Here is a 24,417-nt window from a genome sequence, read left to right as displayed (position 1 = left end):
CCTGGAGTTGAAAGGGAGCCACCGTGGGCACCCCTGGCCTGTCTCCCTGCGGATCTCTGTCCCCAAACCAACTCTGCTTCTGCTTCCCGCGTCCTTCCGAGGCGGTGTTTTTACTCCGATCTCATGGGACCTACCTGCCCGTGTGGGACGAGTCAGCAAAGCCGGGACTGCACCCTCGTCCCTCTCCCAGAGGCGATGGCCGCAGACGAGACCGTGACCGCAGAAACCGTCCACACCGGGCGCGTCGTCTGGGTTGGGCCCTCAGGAGCATGCTGTCGGATACGGGCAGAGGGGCTGCCCGCGTTTCTCGTGGGGGAGCTGCTGTCTTAGCCACAGCCGTGCAGGCGGTCGCCAGCGCCGGGGGTCTCCAGAACCCCTGCTCCCACCCACCAAGCGGTTGTTCAGGACAAGCGGCCCTCCCCTCCGAGGCCCAGGGGGGTCCCCCGGAATGCCTGTCGCCCGTGTCTTGTGTGCTTCCAGAGAGCACGCGGGCACGCTCCCCTGGCCCACGCGGACTGGGTCCCAGGATCGTGGCTCCGTGCAGACGCGATGCGGAGAAGGTGCGCCGAAGTTTCAGGCGCTGAAGACGTTTCCCGGGTCCTCGCGAGCAGAGATCGGGACCCCGAGGGCGGCGGGCGGACTAACCCAGGCTGCTCCTCCGCAGGCTTCTGCGCGGTGGTCGAATCCGGCTTTGCGCTCACCCGACAACGAGGCCTCCCCGGCGGCTTCTGAGACGCGCGTGGCTTTCCCTCTTTTTCTTTTTCTTTTTCTTTTTTTTCCTCCTTCACAGCTAAACAGAAGTGGCTTTTCCTTGACTTCCTGTGGGCTCTGTAGCATGTCTATTTCCTCTGCACCTTCATGGACTTCAGGACAAAATCCACTTTTGTTCCTGTCAAGATTTCTTGCTCAAATAGCGTGGCCAAAGATCTGGTGCCCCGGTAACGACAGCGGAATTTAGGATTGTTCCTGGAGGAGGGGGCTGTTTTTCCTCTTCCACTGGTCGTTCTGAAAGCAGCCCTTTGAGTGGCTAGATTTAAGGAAAAAAAGAAGAAGAAGAAGAAAAAAAAGCCCATGAACTCAAGGGAACGAGGACGGAGAAAAATTGCTGTTTTCATTTCCAGACTTTTATTTTCATTTCACATTTTCTAAATGGGCTCTTTCAAAAGTAATTCTAAACATTCTTGGCATCGTTGGTGGTGGGCCAGACTGGGCTTTGCTTTACTTAGATAATCTTGATACATTAAAAAACAAAAACAAAAAAACCAAAAATGCAACTATGGTAGCTTTATTTGTATTTGAATGCAAAATGTTTTTCAATTATGTAATTCCCCAAAAATGACTGTTTTCAGCAAAACAGCTCTCCGTGATCTGCCAGGAATGAGGAGCCCGAGAGTGACTGTGGTTTTTGACAGAGGAGGCAGGGGCAGTCCTCAGGGGGACAGTCCTCAGGGGGACAGTTGGGGCGGGGTGGGGGAGTGTGGGACCCCCAGCCATGCTCACACAGCCGTGGGCGACAGAGATGTCAGTCCTCAGGGGGACAGTCCTCAGGGGGACAGTCCTCAGGGGGACAGTCGGGGCGGGGTGGGGGAGTGTGGGACCCCCAGCCATGCTCACACAGCCGTGGGCGACGGGGATGTCAGTCCTCAGGGGGACAGTCCTCAGGTGACAGTCGGGGTGGGGTGGGGGAGTGTGGGACCCCCAGCCATGCTCACACAGCCGTGGGCGACGGGGATGTTAGTTCTCAGGGTGACAGTCGGGGTGGGGTGGGGGAGTGTGGGACCCCCAGCCATGCTCACACAGCCGTGGGCGACGGGGATGTTAGTTCTCAGGGTGACAGTCGGGGTGGGGTGGGGGAGTGTGGGACCCCCAGCCATGCTCACACAGCCGTGGGCGACAGGGATGTCAGTCCTCAGGGTGACAGTCGGGGCGGGGTGGGGGGGGTGGGACCCCCAGCCATGCTCACACAGCCGTGGGCGACAGGGATGTCAGTCCTCAGGGTGACAGTCGGGGTGGGGTGGGGGAGTGTGGGACCCCCAGCCATGCTCACACAGCCGTGGGCGACAGGGATGTCAGTCCTCAGGGTGACAGTCGGGGTGGGGTGGGGGAGTGTGGGACCCCCAGCCATGCTCACACAGCCGTGGGCGATGGGGATGTTAGTTCTCAGGGTGACAGTCGGGGTGGGGTGGGGGAGTGTGGGACCCCCAGCCATGCTCACACAGCCGTGGGCGACGGGGATGTTAGTTCTCAGGGTGACAGTCGGGGTGGGGTGGGGGAGTGTGGGACCCCCAGCCATGCTCACACAGCCGTGGGCGACAGGGATGTCAGTCCTCAGGGTGACAGTCGGGGCGGGTGGGGGAGTGTGGGACCCCCAGCCATGCTCACACAGCCGTGGGCGACAGGGATGTCAGTCCTCAGGGTGACAGTCGGGGCGGGGTGGGGGAGTGTGGGACCCCCAGCCATGCTCACACAGCCGTGGGCGACGGGGATGTTAGTTCTCAGGGTGACAGTCGGGGCGGGTGGGGGAGTGTGGGACCCCCAGCCATGCTCACACAGCCGTGGGCGACAGGGATGTCAGTCCTCAGGGTGACAGTCGGGGCGGGTGGGGGAGTGTGGGACCCCCAGCCATGCTCACACAGCCGTGGGCGACAGGGATGTCAGTCCTCAGGGGGACAGTCCTCAGGTGACAGTCGGGGCGGGGGGGGGGGGTTGTGGGGCCTCCAGCCATGCTCACACAGCCATGGGCGACAGGGATGTCAGTCCTCAGGGGGACAGTCCTCAGGGGGACAGTCCTCAGGGGGACAGTCGGGGCGGGGTGGGGGGGTGGTGGGACCCCCAGCCATGCTCACACAGCCGTGGGTGACGGGGATGTTAGTTCTCAGGGGGACAGTCCTCAGGGGGACAGTCGGGGCGGGGTGGGGGGGGGGGGGCCTCCAGCCATGCTCACACAGCCATGGGCGACAGGGATGTCAGTCCTCAGGGGGACAGTCCTCAGGGGGACAGTCGGGGCGGGGTGGGGGAGTGTGGGACCCCCAGCCATGCTCACACAGCCATGGGCGACAGGGATGTTAGTCCTCAGGGGGACAGTCCTCAGGGGGACAGTCCTCAGGGGGACAGTCGGGGCGGGGTGGGGGAGTGTGGGACCCTCAGCCATGCTCACACAGCCGTGGGTGACGGGGATGTTAGTCCTCAGGGGGACAGTCCTCAGGGGGACAGTCCTCAGGGGGACAGTCGGGGCGGGGTGGGGGGGGTGGGACCCCCAGCCATGCTCACACAGCCATGGGCGACGGGGATGTTAGTCCTCAGGGGGACAGTCGGGGTGGGGTGGGGGAGTGTGGGACCCCCCCCAGCCATGCTCACACAGCCATGGGCGACGGGGATGTTAGTCCTCAGGGGGACAGTCGGGGTGGGGTGGGGGAGTGTGGGACCCCCAGCCATGCTCACACAGCCGTGGGCGACAGGGATGTTAGCTGCCCACGGTCGATGCACCTTGAACTCCTTTTCTGAAAAACATTGCTATTTTTGACGGGTATATATTTTCAAAAGTTCCCCTCCAACCCCAGATAAATCTTCCACTGGGCCATGACTTGGCTGCAGGGAGTCAAGACTCATCTGTCTTCCTGATCCTTTTTCCTACCTTGGGGTCCAGGGTTCCTGTGGAAGGTGGTGGAAGGGACACAGAGCCTGGCAGGAGATGAGAGGCCGGCCCCGGGGGACTGTCAGCAGCCCCATCGGAGCTGCCGTTCCTGGCCACGGGCAGCAACTTCCTTGAAGATCTTTAGCTGTAAAAAAAAAAAAAAAAAACCCTGAAAGGAAAAAGAACCCCCAAACCGATGCTAAGTCAAAATACTTGTGCGGAATATTATTCGGCCTTCAAAAGGAAGGAAGTTCTGTCTCGCCACATGAACAAACCTTGAGGACGTGGCGCCCACGTGAAAGTCAGCCGGAAAAGGACACATGCTGCCCGAGTCCACTTGGATGAGGCCCTTAGAGTCGTCCGAGTCAGGGAGACAGAAAGGAGAAGGGTGGGGGCTGGGGGCCTGGGGCAGGGGGTCTGGGGCCAGGGGAGGGAACTGGGAGTAGTGGGGTTTTAAAGATTTTATTTAGTCATTTTAGAGAGAGAGAGAGAAGGAGGGAGGAGCAGGAAGCATCAACTCCCATATGTGCCTTGACCAGGCAAGCCCAGGGTTTCGAACCGGCGACCTCAGTGTTCCAGGTCGACGCTTTATCCACTGCGCCACCCGGGTCAGGTGGGAGTAGCGTCTAATGGACTGTGGCAATGGTTGCACGCCCGCGTATGCAGGTCACACCACGGGACTCGACCCTTGAAAAATGGTTGAGCTGGCCAATTTTTTGTTGTGCCTCTTCTGCCACAATTAAAAAAAAATGTAGAAAATGACATGTGTACCTGAAATTCACAGGGAACTGGGCACCCCGTGAATGATGTGGCAACAACCCTATGCTTTGGGGCTCCCACGTAGACAGATGTGACATGGTTTTACCGAAAGGGGTGTGTGGAGGCCAACGTCCCGGTTTCAGCTTCCGACCCTTTCTCAGTGGGGGGTGCAGCCCTTTCTCAGTGGGGGGAGCAGCCCTTTCTCAGTGGGGGGAGCAGCCCTTTCTCAGTGGGGGGAGCAGCCCTTTCTCAGTGGGGGGAGCAGCCCTTTCTCAGTGAGGGGAGCAGCCCTTTCTCAGTGGGGGGAGCAGCCCTTTCTCAGTGAGGGGAGCAGCCCTTTCTCAGTGAGGGGAGCAGCCTTTTCTCAGTGGGGGGAGCAGCCCTTTCTCAGTGAGGGGGAGCAGCCCTTTCTCAGTGGGGGGAGCAGCCCTTTCTCAGTGGGGGGAGCAGCCCTTTCTCAGTGGGGGGAGTAGCCCTTTCTCAGTGGGGGGGAGCAGCCCTTTCTCAGTGGGGGGAGCAGCCCTTTCTCAGTGGGGGGGAGCAGCCCTTTCTCAGTGGGGGGAACAGTCCTTTCTCAGTGGGGGGAGCAGCCCTTTCTCAGTGAGGGGAGCAGCCCTTTCTCAGTGGGGGGAGTAGCCCTTTCTCAGTGGGGGGAGTAGCCCTTTCTCAGTGGGGGGAGTAGCCCTTTCTCAGTGGGGGGGAGCAGCCCTTTCTCAGTGGGGGGAGCAGCCCTTTCTCAGTGGGGGGGAGCAGCCCTTTCTCAGTGGGGGGAACAGTCCTTTCTCAGTGGGGGGAGTAGCCCTTTCTCAGTGGGGGGAGCAGAGGGCCGGGCAGGAACGGGACCTAGTCCTCCGTCACGGCCGCCGAGGCCCCTGTTTCCTCTTCAGCTTCCTGGACAACCGTGCGCGGCTTGCAGACACGAGTGGGCCACATGCCCCGGAAGGCCGCTTGCTCGTCAGTCCTCTGGGCTCAGCTTCCGAGTCTGCGAGACAAGGAAACAGGAAACAGGCTCGGCTTCCGAGTCTGTGACACAGGAAACAGGCTCAGCCTCTGAGTCTGCGAGACAAGGAAACAGGCTCGGCTTCCGGGTCCGCGAGACAAGGAAACAGGCTCGGCTTCCGGGTCCGCGAGACAAGGAAACAGGCTCGGCCTCCGGGTCCGTGACACAAGGAAACAGCTCGGCTTCCGGGTCCGCGAGACAAGGAAACAGGCTCGGCTTCCGGGTCCGCGAGACAAGGAAACAGGCTCGGCCTCCGGGTCCGTGACACAAGGAAACAGCTCGGCTTCCGGGTCCGCGAGACAAGGAAACAGGCTCGGCCTCCGGGTCCGTGACACAAGGAAACAGCTCGGCTTCCGGGTCCGCGAGACAAGGAAACAGGCTCGGCCTCCGGGTCCGCGAGACAAGGAAACAGGCTCGGCCTACGGGTCCGCGAGACAAGGAAACAGGCTCGGCCTCCGAGTCCGCGAGACAAAGAAACAGGCTCGGCTTCCGAGTCTGTGACACAAGGAAACAGGCTCAGTGACCTTTCGCAGTTTGTCTCCTGGGGGCCAGGCTCCGGAGGCTGTACGGTTGCCGTGGTGTGAGGACTGTCAGGGGTCTGCTTATTTTCCTATGGTCACAAATCCTTTTCCTGTCCCTAGGGTGTCCCCATCTCTCACCTTGGTTGTCACTGTCCTCTTTCTATGACTGTATGTTTTGATTGATGTTGTATGCCTTTCTCCAGTCTGCTGATAAACAGACCCCCCTCCCCAACCCAAAATAAAAAAAAAAAATCTTAACTTTGAATACCTGGTGAAAATTTGATGAATTTGGAGTTGGGTTTTCAATTGACCGGAGTCAAGCTGGAGAACCATGTGGTGATTAAAAGCAGCAGATGGATAGTTCCATGAATTACTTGAAGGAGAGTTATGTAAAGTCCTTATACCTCAGATTCCTCATCTGTAAAGTGGGAATAATTATAGTATCTACTTGGGAGTGTTGTTCTTAGGATTAAAACATCTGATCAGCCCTGGCCAGTTAGCTCAGTGGTAGAGCATTGGCCTGGCATGTGGAAGTTTTGGGTTCGATTCCTGGCCAGGGCACACAGGAGAAGCAACCATCTGCTTCTCCACCCTTCCCCCTTTCCTTCCTCTCTGTCTCTCTCTTGCCCTCCTGCAGCCAAGGCTCCATTGGAGCAAAGTTGGCCCAGGCGCTGAGGATGGCTCCATGGCCTCCACCTCAGGCGCTAGAATAACTCCGGTTACAATGGAGCAATGCCCCAGATGGGCAGAGCATCGCCCCCTACTGGGCATGCCGGGTGGATCCTGGCTGGGCGCATGCGAGAGTCTGTCTGACTGCCTCCGCGTTTCCAACTTCAGAAAAATACAAAAAAAAAAAGAAAGAAAGAAAAAAATTGTCTGATCATGTGAAGTGCTTAGGGGAGAGTATATGGATATACTACAGATTAGCATATAATATGCACTATATTATACACAGAATAAAGTAGTCAATCAATGAGTTGCTGCTATTATTATTATTACTGTTATCTTTTTATAACCTGTTTCCTGTTTTTTTTCTCTTGGGTGACCACATGGTCATCTTCCTTGGATGTTATTGGCCAGATTAGTGGGTGAAGGAGCCCCTGCTTAATTTAATTGTTCTTCAGGTAGAGAAATGCTTTATAAACAGAAACACAGTGGAAGGAATCAGAAAGAAGAAAGAGAGATTTGGCTGAGTAAAAACCGAACTCTTACGTACAACAAAAGTATCACAAACAAAATTAAAAGGCAAAACACAAATCAGGGGAAACATTGGTCATGAACAGAGCAGACACAAAACAGCCACATGCTTAATACGGAAAGAGCTCCCTGCAAATGAATCCATCGACAGAAACATCTCAGTAAAAAAAGGGGTTACGGGACAGAGAGAGGCAATTCACAGAAGAAAAGCAGAATGACCAATAGACATTTAAGAAAGGTGCACTAATAAAGAAATAAAACTGAAAACCCTATCAGTGGGTAGAATGTAAGAAAATGCTAGGTTATTTTTATGAAGTAAAAAAAGATTTGCTTTTTTGTTTTAATAAAAAAAAAGTGTCATTTAAAAAAAAATCATTGTAACATAATTAGAACTGCAATTTGTTTTGAAGTGTGCGTAGCTGATTTCATGCATTATCCTTTTCACGTTCTATGAAGTTTTTGAGAGGTCCACGTCTGTGTACTCTGGGACCTTGGAGCACTAGCTTGGGGCGCTGCGGAGGGGAGAGGGGCCTTGTGGCCGGAGGAGGGCTCCCTCAGCCAGCCCCTTCCTCAGACGCGCCAGGGCTATGTTGAGGCCGGGCTGAGTTCTCGTCCTCCTCGTTATCTAAGTAACTTCAGTGACAAAATAAATGTAAACAAGTTCAGCTAAGTATTGGTTGTGCCCATTTTTACTGATTAAAAAATAAAGGGTTTAAAAGTGTTCTTTTTTTTTTTTTTTTTGCATTTTTCTGAAGCTGGAAACAGGGAGAGACAGTCAGACAGACTCCTGCATGCGCCCGACCGGGATCCACCCGGCACGTGTGACGCTCTGCCCACCAGGGGGGGCGATGCTCTGCCCAGGGCGTCGCCATGTTGCGACCAGAGCCACTCTAGCGCCTGGGGCAGAGGCCACAGAGCCATCCCCAGCGCCCGGGGCTATCTTTGCTCCAATGGAGCCTCTCGCTCTCTCTTGGAAGAGAGAGACAGAGAGGAAGGCGTGGCGTAGGGGTGGAGAAGCAAATGGGCGCTTCTCCTGTGTGCCCTGGCCGGGAATCGAACCTGGGTCCTCCACACGCTAGGCCGACGCTCTACCGCTGAGCCAACTGGCCAGGGCCTTTTTTTTAAAAAAAAAAAATTTATTTATTGATTTTTAGAGAAAGGGGAGAGGAGAGAGAGAGATTGAAAGGGGAGGAGCAGGAAGCATCAACTCCCATATGTGCCTTGACCAGGCAAGCCCAGGGTTTCAAACCGGCAACCTCAGTGTTCCAGGTTGACACTTTATCCCACTGTGCCACCACAGGTCAGGCAGAAGTGTCCCTCTTTTAAAGATAGATATATTTAACGTACGTGTGTGTGTGTGTGTGTGTGTGTGTGTGTGTGTGTGTGTGTGAAAATTTGCTGGTGTCCAGAAAATATGCTAAGTTTGCTTACTGGGTTCAGGGTGTGTGTAGCCAATGGGAGAGGCTCTGCCAGTGTGTAGCCAATGGGAGAGGCCCTGCCAGTGTGTAGCCAATGGGAGAGGCCCTGCCAGTTGTAGCCAATGGGAGAGGCCCTGCCAGTGTGTAGCCAATGGGAGAGGCCCTACCAGTGTGTAGCCAATGGGAGAGGCCCTGCCGGGCACGAGAGCCACGAGACAGGACTGCTTCCCCTGCGATGTCGCCGCGCGAAGTGGTGCTGGCGCTGGTGTGACTGGGTGTCCCGTAGGGACTCAGTAAAGCGTACACTGTTCTGCATTCAGCCAGTCGCGGTCCTGGGGAAGGCGACCGGCGCTGACCTAACTAACGGGGCGGGCGCTTCTTCCCTCCCTGGCGCAGCCTGGTGAACGAGGTGTACGAGGTGGACCACACCATCCAGACCCTGCAGCAGCGCCTGAGGGACGCCGAGAACACCCTGCAGTCCCTGGTCCGCACCAAAGCCACCCTGGAGCACGACCTGGCCGTCAAAGCCAACACGCTGTACGTGGACCAGGAGAAGTGCATGGGGATGCGGAAGAGCTTCCCCAACACCCTGCGGCTGGTGGGCTTCTGCTAGGACCCCGGCGGGCACCCCTCCCGCGACTCCCCGGGGAAGCTGGCACCGGAGCCCTGGGGCGGCGGTCAAGCCCAGTGCTGATCTTACCTCTTATTAAAGGACTCTATTGATTAGAAATGGACCGGGTCTCCTGTCGTGGGAAGCCTTTGGTTTCCATCCAAACCTTAAGTTTCTAGAATTTACTAGGCTTCTGGGCTAAGGTAAAGAGAAAGAGAAACAATCAATCTAATAGATAAGGTTAAAAAAAAACAACACACTCACTTGCGTTATTTTTTTATTTTATTTTATTTTTTTTTAGATTTTATTTATTCATTTTTATTAGAGAGAAAGAGAGAAAAGAGGGGGAGGAGCTGGAAGCATCAACTCTCATATGTGCCTTGACCAGGCAAGCCCAGGGTTTTGAACCGGCGACCTCACCATTCCAGGTCAATGCTTTATCCACTGCGTTACCGCAGGTCAGGCACTTGTGTTGTTTTTATTCTCGGTGGGACATGAAGGGGCCGGAGAGGAGAGAGGTCTTTGCCGCGGTAGGAGCAGGAGTCACCGGCGGAGGTGGGTTTGGGGCCAGGCCCCCGAGGAGACAGCAGGGGAAAGAGAAAGGCCTCTGAGGGCGTGGTCGTGGAGCAAAGTCAAATGGGAAGGGTCAAGGCTGCGTCTGAGGCAGGACTGACTCCTCAGGCAGGGAACAGCGGAAGAGATACCACCACAGGAGGTGCCATCCCGGGAAAGCGGGGTCCCCCCTGCAGGCGAAGGGGTCAGGGAACTGCTGGCTGTCTCTGAGCAGGGGCGTGGCCTCGGGGAGCAATGACTGAGCAGAGGAAGGGTGCACTGGACAGACAGATGGCGGTGGACACAAAGAAAGGAGAAATGCACACACGTTGTAACCAGTCGACAGGGCGTGGTGACCTTTGGCGGGTGGGGGGAGTGCGGAGGGGAGCAGGAGGGCGAGGCCGGGACCCTGGTGGGCTGGAAAAGGGATGGGACCTGGCCTGAATCCCAGGAAGCTCGGCCACGTCTCAGGGTGTCAGCTGAGGAAATGCACAAAACCCCCGAGAAGCACTCCTTGTCACAGCCCCCAAAAGTAAGCACTGGCGTTTTCAACATTTTGCTGGGCACGCTTTCAATCTTTGCTCCAGGGCCGTATATATATACACACGTGTGCAATCGTTATTTACATAATACAGGTAATTGTCATGGTTTATAGTTGTTTACAAATGTCTACAGTCAATTATGTTTAGATCTAAATGCCTATTGAATCACGTCTGTGAGACCACACTGCCGATGTGTAATCTCCTTTTTTCCTCTACTCAAATATTATAAATGGGTTTCCATGGCATGAACTGTTAATACACAACGTGATTAAAGAATATATATATTTCCTTTTTTATCTCTAAAAACAAATATTATTTAGTTCACTGGAAGTTTTAGAATATACTGATAAGCAAAAGAAGATAAAATTCTTCCATATTTTTAAACTAACTCGGTGTTTTGATACACAGATTTTATTTGCATTTCTGCATGTATTTTTCTCCCAAATATTGAATCATTGTTTAAAATTTTTTTTTATAATTTATTCATTCTTTTAGAGAGAGAGAGAGAGAGACAGAGAGAGAGAAGGGGGAGGAGCAGGAAGCATAAACTCCCATATGTGCCTTGACCAGGCAAGCCCAGAGTTTTGAACCGGAGACCTCAGTGTTCCAGGTCAATGCTTTATTCCCTGTGCCACCACAGGTCAGGCTGGAATCATTCTTACAAAAAACTCTCCGCCATCTACACAGCACTTACGTGTCAGACCATTTTCCAGTGCTTTGCCCAGCTCAACAACTTTCCAGCTTTTTGTCTGTGTTAATGTGCATTTATTTATTTCCTTGTGTTTAGACATCATTTCAAACTTCATTTTAATGGCTTTTAAAAATATTTCATTGCATTAGAGCTCTAGAATGTTCTATAAATCCATTCCCCATTACTGGACATTTGTTTCGTGTGCCTTAAACTCTAGGATAAACAATGTAGCCATGATTTATTCCTGGTTCGCTAAATATTTTCAGACGATCTTGAATAGATGTGGAATCATTAGGTCAGAAGTTACACACATTAAAAAAAAAGCTTTCACAAGGTGTCGTCAACGTGCCCTCCAGAAAGTGTGTGTTGCCACATGCATCCTGCCAGTGGTCGCGGAGAGGGCCGGTCTTTCTGCGTGTCTGCTGACCCCTTGCATTCTTTCTTCACTATTTTAACAGTGGTAAAATAGTCTTAATGCTTTAATTTCTCATTCTTCGGAAGCCCGCCCAGTAAGAACGTGGTTCACTGGGTCCTTGAATCTCTTTTCTTTCCCCTTGTGTTTATCTTTATTTATTTTTGAGTTCCCTGTGCCTCCGTCACGTGACACCTTTGTCACAGGTCCTGAACGTACCCTTGCCTCCACGTCTTGTTGACGGTTCTTAAGGTGGAGGAGAAGCTGTCTAAATGTCTCCTTTATGATTTATGCTGCCTTCGGGTTTACGCCAGGGAAGCCCTTCCACTGCCCAAGGTCACTTACTTACCACTTCTTCTCGTTCTTTTAATGATGTCTAAACGTCGAGCCACCTGGAATTCAAGCGGAGATGGTGTTGATGGCGTGTGAAGGTGGCCGCGGGGAGACGGTGTCTCTGTTCTTTTCCCTCGTGTTTCTCACGGTTGGTATGCCCCGCTCTCCCACCAGCACCTCTCTCTGGACGCCTGTGTCCACCTTGCTTTTGGCCCTCGCCACTGCCCGTTGATCTGAAATCCCATTTCTCCCCCTCTCTCTGCGTCTGAAAACTTTTTTTTTTTTTTTTTTTTTTTTGGCCTTGGTTAGTCAATTTCACAAAACACCTCAAAATGTTAGTCGAGTTGACACGGCATGGTAAACTTCCACGAGGGTTATTTCTGTGGCCTCCGTCTATCATTTTAGAAATAAAATTGTAGGTTTTGTCCTTCTCCCCTTACTTCTAATGGAAACCAAGATATGTAAGTGCCACCAAAAACACTTAGCAATTAGAGCGGTCGAGTGTTGGATAGTTCTCGTCTTTTCAGACAATAGTAAGAATACACATAAATGCTGCCTGTCTCCTCTTCGTTAACGCGTTTCAGGGAAAATCTTGCAGATCCCCCCCCCCCCCCCCATGGATTGTCATTCTATTATCTTTCTTGGGGACTCTATGCCCGTGGGGTCCTTTTCCTCACACTGTTGTGCCCTGCACTTACAAGGATGTCACGGGAAGCAGATGTAGTCCAAGCATAGGAAAAGGCTGTTTTTCCTGTTATTTTGGTAAAGTGTGGGCAAGTGTAAATTCCACAAGTAAACATCGGGTTTCTAGTCTAAAATGTCGCAGCTACTTGGTGAGGGCTATTATTCTAATTGCGAAGTTGTCCACCCACAGCCAAGACTCACAAAGTCTAATCCTGTTGGAGACTCACAGGACAGATAAATATCAACACGTGACCTGGCTTTCTATATCCGGGGGGGGGGGGGCACACTGTCTTTTAATATCATGTGGCTTCAAGAAGGACCGCTGGAATGTTCGGAGGCTTCCACCTACCCAAGCATCCTTCGGATTTAGAAATGTGTGTAACTGCCCCTAAATAGCCGAGCCACCTATAATTTTAGTAATTTCCATTTATATCTCTGGAGACTGCTGTCATCAACACCTCACCTGACACTTTCGAGTTCCCGGGTTCACACTTGAAATAGCTGAGGTGGGGTCCGGTCGGAGGTTATAATTTCTGTTTTGCTCCGGAGACGGGGTGGTTCCTCTTCCTCTCTGTGTAGGGCTGACCCAGAGCAAGGGGAGGAAAGGAAGCTGCTCCATGTTGTCCCAGGTCTTCCCCATGGGTGCCGGTCTCCTCCGGGCCCCCACCCCCTGTCACTGTCCCCGGCTGTGCCCGGTTGGTTCCCCACTGGAGTGATGATGGCCAAGACTGGCAGCAGCACACCCAGAAATAATGTTTCACCAGCTGTCTGGGCAACCCTTAGCCCAATCAAGTTGATGCATAAAATTAACTGTTGCACGTGACAACTAGTAACCTTTGAGATTTTCCTTGCGCAGCTACACCAAGCGGAACTTAGCGGCTTCCCCACAGTAGCCACGCTACATGGATAAGAAACAAAGTTGCATAATTGGGAACGTTGACATTCTTGGCGTTGTGTGTGGCTGCAGCCTCACCTGCCTCACCTAGCCTGAGCTATACAGCAACAGCAGCAAGACACAGCTGCACGCAGAGACAATGGCGACAGATCGTGTTCCACCGTGAAGTTCAGACTCCTTCCCGCCCCAGCAGGCAAGCGGTGGTGTTGACTCAGCAATGAGGCCTGTGCCCACCCCATCCCTAGAAAGAGCTGCTGAGACGAAGTCTTCTGCACGCGGTTAGGATCGGAAGAGGAACACGGCGAGGCCTTCCAAGCGCAGGGACAGCCGGCCCAGCGGTGCAGGTGTTTGCAATTCTATAGAAGAGCCGCAACAACCCACGGCCCCCTTCCGTGCCCACACTCCCAAAGGCTCTAGAGCCGGGATGGCGAGCACAAATGCGACGTGGCCGACCAGGACGCACGAGTGAAGATTAGGTTTCCTGGTATAGCTTTGCTGGAAGAGAAAACCACAGTGCAGTCATGAGGCCAAAAGGCAGCTGAGATTCCGTCCGAGTCGGGAAACAACGGAGACTGTTGGGAGCTGGGGCGCGGACCTGGGATAGACTGGACAGTGTGTGTCCAGTCTAAAGAGGGAGCCACTGTTGTGCTCGGGCCAGCGACTGCTGGACAGGATGTGGTCCTGTGCGGCTGGAACTGTGGTGCCCTGCTGTTGCTTTTTTTTTTTTTTAAGGTGAGAGGAGGGGAGACAGCGAGGCAGACTCCCACATGCGCCCTGATCGGGAACCACCTGGCAATCCCACCTGGGGCCAATGCTTGAGCATTGAGCTATTTTTAGCACTTGGGACCAACTGAGCTATCTTCAGTGCCTGGAGTCCCACTTGAACCAATCAAGCCACTGGCTGCAGGAAAGGAAGAGGGAGAAAAGAGGGAGAGAAAGGCGGGAAGAAGTAGATGGTCACTTCTCCTGTGTGCCCTGACCGGAATCAAACCCAGGACATCCATATGCCAGGCCGATGCTCTATCCACAGAGCCACCGGCCAGGGCCATGTTTTATTTAAACCCTGTAAGAGTTAAGAAGCTGTAGCTGTGGAGATGAAGAGAGGGCAAGACTGAAATAACACCATCATATCTCCAGAGGAGTGTTCTACAAAGCAAAGCAATAGAAAGGGTGATAGTGAGGAGGTGAAACCTTTCTTCAGACTTGGAACGCAGGGTTATTATATTCTCACTAGAAATGATGTGTTGAGGGCCACGCTGAGCCTGAGATGAACCAACTGAAAGGCAAGAATCCACCAATAGAGATAGGTAACAGTAAATAGTTCTATATTTTTTTGTGTGGCAGAGACAGAGACAGTTAGAGAGAGGGACAGACAGACAGGGAGAGAGATGAGAAACATCAATTCTTTGTTGTGGCTCCTTAGTTGTTCATTGATTGCTTTCTCATATGTGCCTTGACCGGGGGCCTTCAGCAGACCGAGTCACCCCTTGCTGGAGCCAGCGACCTTGGGCTCAAGCTGGTGAGCCCTGCTCAAACCAGCTGAGCCCACGCTCAAGCTGGCGACCTCGAGGTCTCGAACCTGGGTCCTCCACATCCCAGTCCGACACTCTATCCACTGCGACAGTAAGGAGTTTCAATATACTGTTCTAGTATATAGTTTCATTGAAAATAGAAATGGGATCAAAGCTCATTCAGGAGAACTGAGACTTATAAAATAACTTTAAAAGTATAGAGTTGTTACGGAAATCGATCAGACCTAACCCGGAGTACAGTACATATTTACCTACGTGTACACAGCAGTGTGGGAATGTACTTTAATTCTACTTGTGAGAAATAAAAGGAGCCTTCCACTCTCTAAGGTTAAGTTTGAAATGGTGGCAGGGCCGTGACAGGGAGAGGCACGTGGGACCTCAGCGTCGAAGGACTGCGTGCAAACCTCAAACGGGTCGTTTTGAAGGACTTGGTGACATCTCTCCTTGCACAAATTTACAGAAGACTATGCAGTTGGAGTACAATTTGGAGATGCAGGAACACCAAATAAAATGTTAGAAACCACATTGGCGTTACTGAAGTCACACTGGTTCAGTAAAAAGAGATCAAGGCAACTGAAAAAATTAAACCAGTCGCCAAAATCAACCCAGCGATGAAAGGCTCAGTGAAGTCAGTTATGGGACTGATACACTCAAGGCAACTGTTTATTTTTCACATTTAAATTATATAAATGCGTGTGTGTGTGTGTGTGTGTGTGTGTGTGTGTGTGTGTGTGTACACACACAGGCTAAGATATCCTAGCTTTAAGGATTTGAGTTTAAATTTTTTATGGCCAATTCAATGAAGCAAATGATTTATAGTTTATATTTTAATATTACTTAAAATTATAGAGTGTAGCAACACATTATTCTTTTGACATAACGAAACATTGCAGATGAGGCTAACTTCTCCTCGGGCCACCTCGCCCCGACTCCAGCCTGTCTGTCTTCAGCGGTATGTGTGTTCAGTAGTTTGAGACATTCTCACATTTTTGGGTGGGAAGACTGCTTTGTCTGACCTTTTGGAAGCCATTACTATATCTTTGCAAAACAGGAGTTAAAAATAATAATAAAAAAAAGAGAAACCCATAGGCCTTTAAGGATGTAAGTATTTTATGTAACTAATAAAAATCTCTAAACAAAATATACAACAATGAAAACCACTGGCCAAGGAAGAAGAAGACTTTGAGACCCAAAAGGGATCGCAGGATGGTTCAGCATCAACGGTCCAAACCTCGGCCTTCTTTACTCACTGCGTCCGCTCGCTGCCTGGTGGCAGTCCTGACAAAGAGCAGAGCAAAGCGTGCAAAGTGAAACTTCCATGCCAGGAGCGGGATTTGTCCTGGGAACTGTGACAAGCCCTCCTCCGGAGTCATCTTTCTCCCGTCCCCACCAGCCAATTCCCTGGAGACGGAAACTTGCAATTCACTCATTTATTTTTTTTTCACTTAATCAATGGGATTGTATTCAGTGCATTCCATGCGGTAGTGTTGTCTTGGACATTTGGGGTGCTCTGGTGAACGAGACAGACACGGTCCCTGCCCTCATGGAGCATACAGCCCAGTGGATTGGACTGGTGATCAGTTAGTCACACAGAGCACGAAGTTAATTCTGAAGCTTGATGAGAAGGATTTAGACCCTGGAAGGCGTTCTTGAATTTGTTACACGTAAGCAACTGTCCGAAAAGGTAAGCAATCAGTCTGCAATGCGGTGGGGGTGTGGGGGTGTGGGAGAGCACCCAGGGTCGTTCTAAGTCAAGGGAATAATCACATTTTAAAAGACTAGACATTTGAGGAGCTTATATGTATAAGGTCTACCGGAAAGTTCTGTCCGTTTCTATCAAAACAAGTTTCGACACGTAAGCACATGTTTATTTGGCGCATGTGTGGTTCTCTATTTTTATCACTTAATGTATACATACTGACGTAGCTAATTAACTAAAAGTTGATTCACGTTAGTCTTATGTGTGAAGCGATAGTGTACCCATGGCTACTGATAAATTTCATTTATGCCACTGTATTGTATATAAATTTCAACAAGGAAGAAATGCTAAAGAAGCATGTAGAAATTTATTGAAAGTGTTTGGTGAAGGTACAGTTTCTGATAGGACATGCAGAAGATGGTTCGAAAAATTCGAAACAGGTGATTTCGACCTTTCTGATAAGCCACGTTCTGGGCGACCATCTTTGATCGATGACGATGTTGTTAAGACCATGTTGGAGCAAGATCCTTTTCTGACAACATCAGAGATCACAGAAAGGCTTAATTCAGCTCAGCAAACCATTTCGGACCATATTTGGAAGATAGGATTGGTGTGGAAATATATTATTTAATAAAGTTTATTGACAGTAAGAAAAATTTGTATTTTGTTTTATTCCAAAAGCGGACAGAACTTTCCGGTAGACCTTATATATAGACGTCAGATCAAATAGGGCATGAGACTTGGCTCGCACTGGAGTCACGCTCTGCGGCCACCATCTTTAAATTCCAAATCACTTTTTGGGAAAGGCACCCGATATTTTTATGTTGAGCTGCACCTCACAAAGCAGGTAGGTGACCCTGGATGTGGGAGTTCCATCTTGTCATGTAGCCATCGGAAGTTTGGGGGCAAGGAGCGACCCGCTCTCACTTCCTAAAAGAACCTCTCTGGTTGCGATGGATGAAGAACAGAGCGGTGGACATTATCACTAACCTTTAGGAATTTATCGTGTAGCCAGTAAAACCAAATCTGGCCAAAAGGTGCTATTAAAAATAACACGTCACAGAAATATATGGAAGAGGACCCCTGGGAAATGGAGGGGAGGGTCATCTAATGAAGTCTCCTGGTTGGGAAAAGCTATCACCTCTTACATGGTCTCTTCCAATCTTCTTTTCCTCTGAGTTACCTGCGGATTCCTTTTTGCCTCTTCAAGTCAAGGCTCAATTTCTCAAATCAAGTAAGGAGCTTAAAGATTTGTAAGCCACCGCGTCTCCTCGGAAGCCTCGTGATAACTTGGGGAATTACCTTTATATCTCTGGCGTCATGCCAGAAGACTCCCCCCAGAAGACGGGGGCACTTTTCCTTCTTCCTTCCTCTGATTGAATCAGCCCAGATAACTCCCAGATAACTGTGAGGAGGGCTCTCAGTTGTCTGTCCGAATCTCCATTAATCTAATTCCTCAGATACCCTGGCGTGCATCCCAGAGATACTCGGCTGTCTCCTCCACTTAATGTTGCCGTATTTCTGTCGTTAGTGGAGCTTCTGTTCCGGGCACTTCCCGTCAATACAATTTCATGCCATTATAGCCCGTCACACCAGTCTTCTTGTGGTGTTTTATCCATCAGCACTGTCCGACAGAATTCACTGCAGTGATGGGGAGGCTGTGTACCTTCTCTGTCCGGAACGGTAGCCGTCAGCCACGCCTAGCTGCCTGGAGTCCTGCGGGAACATTTTGGGAACTAACACTCAGGGAGAGGGATTTAGCGATTCAATGTCACAGAGCCCAAGATAAGACAAATCTAGAGATGAACCCAGATCTTCTGGCTCTCGGGGACCCCTTATCTATATAACAAATGGGTATTCTCACAGGGCTATTTATTTTCGTAGTTTTATAAAAGCATCGGTAAGTGTAATGAGTATTCTGGGGATGCCAAGAAATAAAATAGGGTCAAAAGGGGGCGAGCAATAAGAAAAGAAAAATCACTTTGTTACCTCTAAGAGCCAAGAAGAAGAAGAAGAAAGGAGAGTTCTTAGGGACCACCTACTGGAGCACCCAGGAAGGGAAAGAGGGTCCTGTGTTCACCTGCAGGGGTCCAGGGCTGTCACCAACACTGCTGAGCGAGTCCAGGGCTGTCACCAACACTGCTGGGCGAGTCCAGGGCTGTCACCGACGCTGCCGGGCGAGTCAAGTGCTGTCACCAACGCTGCCGGGCGAGTCCAGGGCTGTCACCAACACTGCTGGGCGAGTCCAGGGCTGTCACCAACACTGCCGGGCGAGTCCAGGGCTGTCACCAACGCTGCCGGGCGAGTCCAGGGCTGTCACCAACACTGCTGAGCGAGTCCAGGGCTGTCACCAACACTGCTGGGCGAGTCCAGGGCTGTCACCAACACTGCTGGGCGAGTCCAGGGCTGTCACCAACACTGCTGGGCGAGTCCAGGGCTGTCACCAACGCTGCCGGGCGAGTCCAGGGCTGTCACCAACGCTGCCGGGCGAGTCCAGGGCTGTCACCAACACTGCTGCAGGGGTCCAGGGCTGTCACCAACACTGCTGCAGGGGTCCAGGGCTGTCACCAACACTGCCGGGCGAGTCCAGGGCCGTCACCAACACTGCCGGGCGAGTCCAGGGCTGTCACCAACACTGCTGCAGGGGTCCAGGGCTGTCACCAACACTGCTGGGCGGGTCCAGGGCCGTCACCAACACTGCTGCAGGGGTCCAGGGCTGTCACCAACGCTGCTGCAGGGGTCCAGGGCTGTCACCTACACTGCTGGGCGAGTCCAGGGCCGTCACCAACACTGCCGGGCGAGTCCAGGGCCGTCACCGACGCTGCCGGGCGAGTCCAGGGCTGTCACCAACACTGCTGCAGGGGTCCAGGGCTGTCACCAACACTGCTGCAGGGGTCCAGGGCTGTCACCAACACTGCCGGGCGAGTCCAGGGCTGTCACCAACACTGCTGGGCGAGTCCAGGGCTGTCACCGACGCTGCCGGGCGAGTCAAGTGCTGCGTCTGGGCTCTACCGTCTTCAGCACTGGAGGTCCGCTGTGCCGGACACACACGAGGCCGGCCAAGTCCACCGGCGATGCCACTCCGAGGTCTTTGGTGAGGGTGAGGCCAAGCAACTTGCCCAAGCCCACACAGCTCCTAAGAGACCGAGTCCAGATCGAAATCCGGATCCTTCTGATCTGGATACTAAGTAGAGGAGCAGGGGGTGCAGATGCTGGAAACAGCGTCTGTGCACCGACGGCGGCGGTCTCGAGTGCCAGGTGGAGACACCTGGATGTGACGCGTTGGCAGCAGGAAGCCGCAGAAGCCTGGGAGGGACTTCTCAGTGGAAGCTACTGAGGACGCAGGAAACAGGAAGAACGAGCTGGTGGCAGTTTTAGAATGGAAAGGAGGGGGGGGGGGCTTCCAGAGAAACCAGGTGTCAAGGTGACTTAGAGGCTTCTTTCTCTCATGCCCAGAAGATGCCAGGCCACCGTGTATTCTTTGGATTGGGGGGGGGGAAGAGAGAGCGAAGTAATGACTTCCTCCTAAGAGAAGTGTGTACAATAGTACGAGAGGAGCGAGGAGGCGGGGAGGAGGCTGCCCCCCAGTAAAGAGGTGGTCCAGGCGAAGGCAGGGACCCGAGAGGATGAGAGTGAGTCCAGGCCACGTGTTGACCGGTGTAACGTTATATAAGGGGCCATGGGGGCGAGGTTGAAAATCAGAAATAGACTTGATGGACATAAAGAGGTGGCTGATAACTTTTAATCGTTCTCTTTGAGGAGCACAGAGTAGCGAGATAACAAATCCAAAAATAGGCCCCCAGCTATAATGTGAATCTAATAAAAACCAACATTTCATAATAGTTGGAGAAAGGATGGGTTATTTAAGACAGTGTGTCCGTAAAGTCATGATGCACTTTTGACTGGTCACAGGAAAGCAACAAAAGACAATAGAAATGTGAAATCTGCACCAAATCAAAGGAAAACCCTCCCAGTTTCTGTAGGATGATGTGGCAGCATGTGCGCATGCACAGATGATGATGTAACACCGTGTATACAGCGGAGCAGCCCCCGACCATGCCAGTCGAGATGTAGACGGTACAGAAGAAAGTTCAGTGTGTTCTGTACTCGGTAAATTCGAATCCGTGACCAAAAAGCAATGTGAATATTGGCATGTTTATAACGAAGCGCCACCACATAGGTATAACATTACTTGGTGGGATAAGCAGTTGAAGAAAACCGGCAGTTTGGTGGAGAAACCCCGTTCTGGTAGGCTATCAGTCAGTGACGAGTCTGTAGAGGCTATACGGGATAGCTACCTAAGGAGCCCTAAAAAATCTGTGCGTGAGCCCACATCAAACTGCACTGAATAAGTATGAAACTGGGAGAGTTTTCCTTTTATTTGGTTCAGATTTCACATTTCTATCGTCTTTTGTTGCTTTCCTGTGACTGGTCAAAAATGCACCATGACTTTACGGACATACTGTAATTGGCTACTTGTAAAAAATAAAAAATAAACTTAGAATGTAATTTCATGTGATAGGTAAATTCTAGATGAGTACAGATGAAAAAAAACAAACAAACCACACACATGAATGCATTGCAAGAAAATGTAGGACATTTAATAACGGTTTAAACATGCCCAAAGCACAAAATTCAAACTCACAGTTACTGGCCCGTGGAACTAGGAGCACATTCTAGGGGCCGCGGTCAGGAGGCAGCTGACGGAGAGCTAGCAGCTGGTCAGAAACCTTCCCCTCCTGTCTGTGTCAGTGGACACGTCTGGAAGCACAATAAGAGTATAGTCAATGCCAGAGCTGGGAAGTAGCACTGAGTGGCTACTAATGCACTTTCAGGTCGAACCAAGCTTTGGAATTCTCAAAATTCTGTGGAATCATTTGGTCACAGGTTTAAAATGCGGTCTGCTCAATAACATCTCATCTCTCTCCCCCTGTTGTCGTTGAAGAGAACCAAGAACTTCCTGGACAGACTTTGCTATTACGTCGTTTGAACCCTGTCCGTCTCCTTAAGAATCTTCATTAATTGCCAAATACGTGTAGTTAGATATTCTGGATGCCACATGGGCAGATCCCTTGATTGCCATGAAATGGCTTTCATTGATAGTATCAGTGCCATGAAGTCATGCTTTAAACAAACAACCCCCCCCCCAAACTCATTGCTATTTCAAAATACTCATTGGGGTATCTTTTCTCCAATCCGGCCAGAGTGGAAAGAAAACAAAATCTTATGCTTTCTGTCAATGATTCCTCTCCGTGCGCTGAAAAGACGTATACCAAATGCTCACGGTTCAATCTTCATTTCCCCAGTTTTAGTCTCGTTCCTGCGTTGTTGCGACACGATTCGTACGCCTAGTGCCGCATGCTGAGAGGATTGATTGACATGCGGGAACAGCACCGTGGGACCACCTTCCTCAGTGCCTACTTAGCTGGTGTTTTATAGACCCTGACCCTGACACACATCGTCTGGTCCTCACCGCGACTCACACAGTCATTGTTAATAAAACAACGACTCTTCGTTCGTACTGTAAGATTCCAGCAACAACAACAAAAATCTCTAGGCTCTTCTTCCTTAAGAATAAATAGGTCACTTGTGTTCCATGGATGGGGGGGGGTTTTCCAAAGTTGGTGTATCGGTGGCTTACCCTAAAACCCGAAACCAAAAACACACACGAAAGTTCTACTAGCACCCCCTTCGTGACGTGGCTCTTCCGTGTTACGTGCAATTAATACTCTACCTCGTCAACGTGTGTCCCCGGATGGAAGAACTCCATCACTAAGGGTCCTCAGGGTGGGCTAAGTTACGCTGCGGAGACAAACGGCCCCCAAATCTCTCTCGTCAAGTTCGTGTCCAGCGTAGGTCGGCTGGAGGCCCTGCTGCATGTCCCTCCCTCAGCTGGGATCCAGGCCGTTGTAGAATAGCCAGTCTCGGAACACTGACCACTGGTCACGGCAGCCGGGGGGTGGGGGGCAGGGCCAGCCACGCTAGTTGTTGTTTTTCCCTTTCATTCCTGGGACTGAAGGAAGCCCCAGGGCCAGGCCGAACTTCAAAGGTGGCAGACAGATGCAGGACTGTCACGCAGGCAGAAGGTAGAGACCTGGAGGTTGGCCCCGCGCGGTTCAATGACTTCCACATGCTCGCCCCACTTCCTCCCTGGGCACGAGCGCGTCGCACACTACGACGAAACGGGTTTTACACACTTTGGGAAAATATTTTGACTCACCCCCGTTGTGGCTTTGAAGTTGTAGGCTCTTCAATAAATATACCTAACTTAAAACTAGAAAGCAATGTCCTGCACTTGTTCTTTTAAAAAAAAAAATTCTTCGTAGGTTTACTGAAAATGGCACTACGGGACAATAACGCCAGATCATCATTTCCCTGTTTAAGTTTCTGAACAGACACATCGTTGCGGAGTAGAGACAAATACCTTCCTTGGTCTGATGAAATCTGATTTAATTATTTTTATTTATTCATTTTAGAGAAGAGAGACAGAGAGAATGAGAGAGAGAGAGACAGAGAGAGAGAGAGAGAGAGAGAGAGAGAAGGAGGGAGGAGCAGGAAGCATCAACTCCCATAGGTGCCTTGACCGGGCAAGCCCGGGGTTTCGAACCAGCGACCTCAGTGTTCCAGGTCAGTGCCTGATCCACTGCGCCACCACAGGTCAGGCTGATAAAACCTGATTTAAAGTTTCATTGTCGGAGTTCCCCTTCGCCTTTTCAGTTGGGGTTGTTTGTGGAAACCTCCTTGCCTGTCACATTGAGCACGCTCAGGAAAGTACCGTCTACATCCGAACAGAGCCGAGTCCTCTTTCCTGTTTGTATCTAGAATGTGATTTTGAACTGTAGTATTTATATTACTATTTTCATTACGCTCATGCTTCAACAAACCACTTTCAAGTAATAGATTTTTTCAAACAACTGGGGAGTTAACACAAAAGAACAGCGACTTCAACCACAAGAATGTATAAATTAAAAAAAAAGAATAATTTGCAAAGAACATAAAACTGTACTTAAATGAATTAGGGAGGATACATGGTACAGGATGAATAAATTTAATAAAAGTTGACTTTAAAGGCTCTGGCCGGTTGGCTCAGTGGTAGAGCATCGGCCTGGCATGCGGGAGTCCCGGGTTTGATTCCTGGCCAGGGCACACAGGAGAAGCAACCATCTGCTTCTCCACCCCTCCCCCTCTCCTTTCTCTCTCTCTCTCTCTTCCCCTCCCGCAGCCGAGGCTCCATTGGAGCAAAGTTGGCCCGGGCGCTGAGGATGGCTCCATGGCCTCCGCCTCAGGCGCTAGAATGGCTCCGGTTGCAGCAGAGCAACGCCCCAGATGGGCGGAGCATCGCCCCCTGGTGGGCGTGCCGGGTGGATCCCAGTCAGGCACATGTGGGAGTCTATGTCTCTGCCTCCCTGCTTCTCACTATGGAAAAATACACACACACACACACACACACACACACACACACACACAAAAGGTTGACTTTAAATGTATCTCTTTTTTTTCCCTTTTAGTCTTCAAAATGGAAATGTTTCCTCTTTGGGTGGATGGGTGGGGAAGGTAATTTACCAGCAAGTTTAATTCAGAATATTTATTTTATTTAATTCATTTATTTTTTTTATTAATTTTCAGAGAGAGGATAGAGGAGAGAGAGAGAAAGAAAGAGGGGGGAGAAGCAGGAAGCATCTACTCATAGTAGTTGCTTCCTGTAGGTGCCTTGACCAGGCAAGCCCTGGGTTTTGAACCTGCGACCTCAGCATTCCAGGTCGATGCTTGATCCATTGCACCCCCCACAGGCCAGGCTCAGAATGTTTCTGAGTAAAGTATTCAGGTGGGAGGTAGCTCCTGTGCCCTGGAGATCCTGTATTTCAGTGACTCATGAGAACAATTAAGCAGAACTCTGTATCCCTGGGGACCGACGGTGTAGCAAACTTATCTCTTTGA

The 24,417-nt window shown here is 51.3% G+C and overlaps 1 protein-coding gene across 1 annotated transcript in view; it reads left to right on the top strand.

The window, feature by feature from the left end:
• The window catches only part of TEKT3 (tektin 3), a 34,669-nt gene extending 25,527 nt beyond the window's left edge, over positions 1-9,142 (top strand). The window contains exon 7 of the mRNA XM_066366462.1: positions 8,926-9,142. Coding sequence (XP_066222559.1) covers positions 8,926-9,142 — 217 coding nt within the window. The remainder of the gene's footprint in view (positions 1-8,925) is intronic.
• Positions 9,143-24,417: the final 15,275 nt, after the last annotated feature.

The sequence above is a fragment of the Saccopteryx leptura genome, chromosome 2 (genome assembly GCF_036850995.1).
Source record: "Saccopteryx leptura isolate mSacLep1 chromosome 2, mSacLep1_pri_phased_curated, whole genome shotgun sequence".
In the NCBI taxonomy this organism is placed as follows: domain Eukaryota; kingdom Metazoa; phylum Chordata; class Mammalia; order Chiroptera; family Emballonuridae; genus Saccopteryx; species Saccopteryx leptura.
Note: the sequence above shows the minus strand (reverse complement) of the source record. Positions and strands in the feature narration are given on the sequence as shown.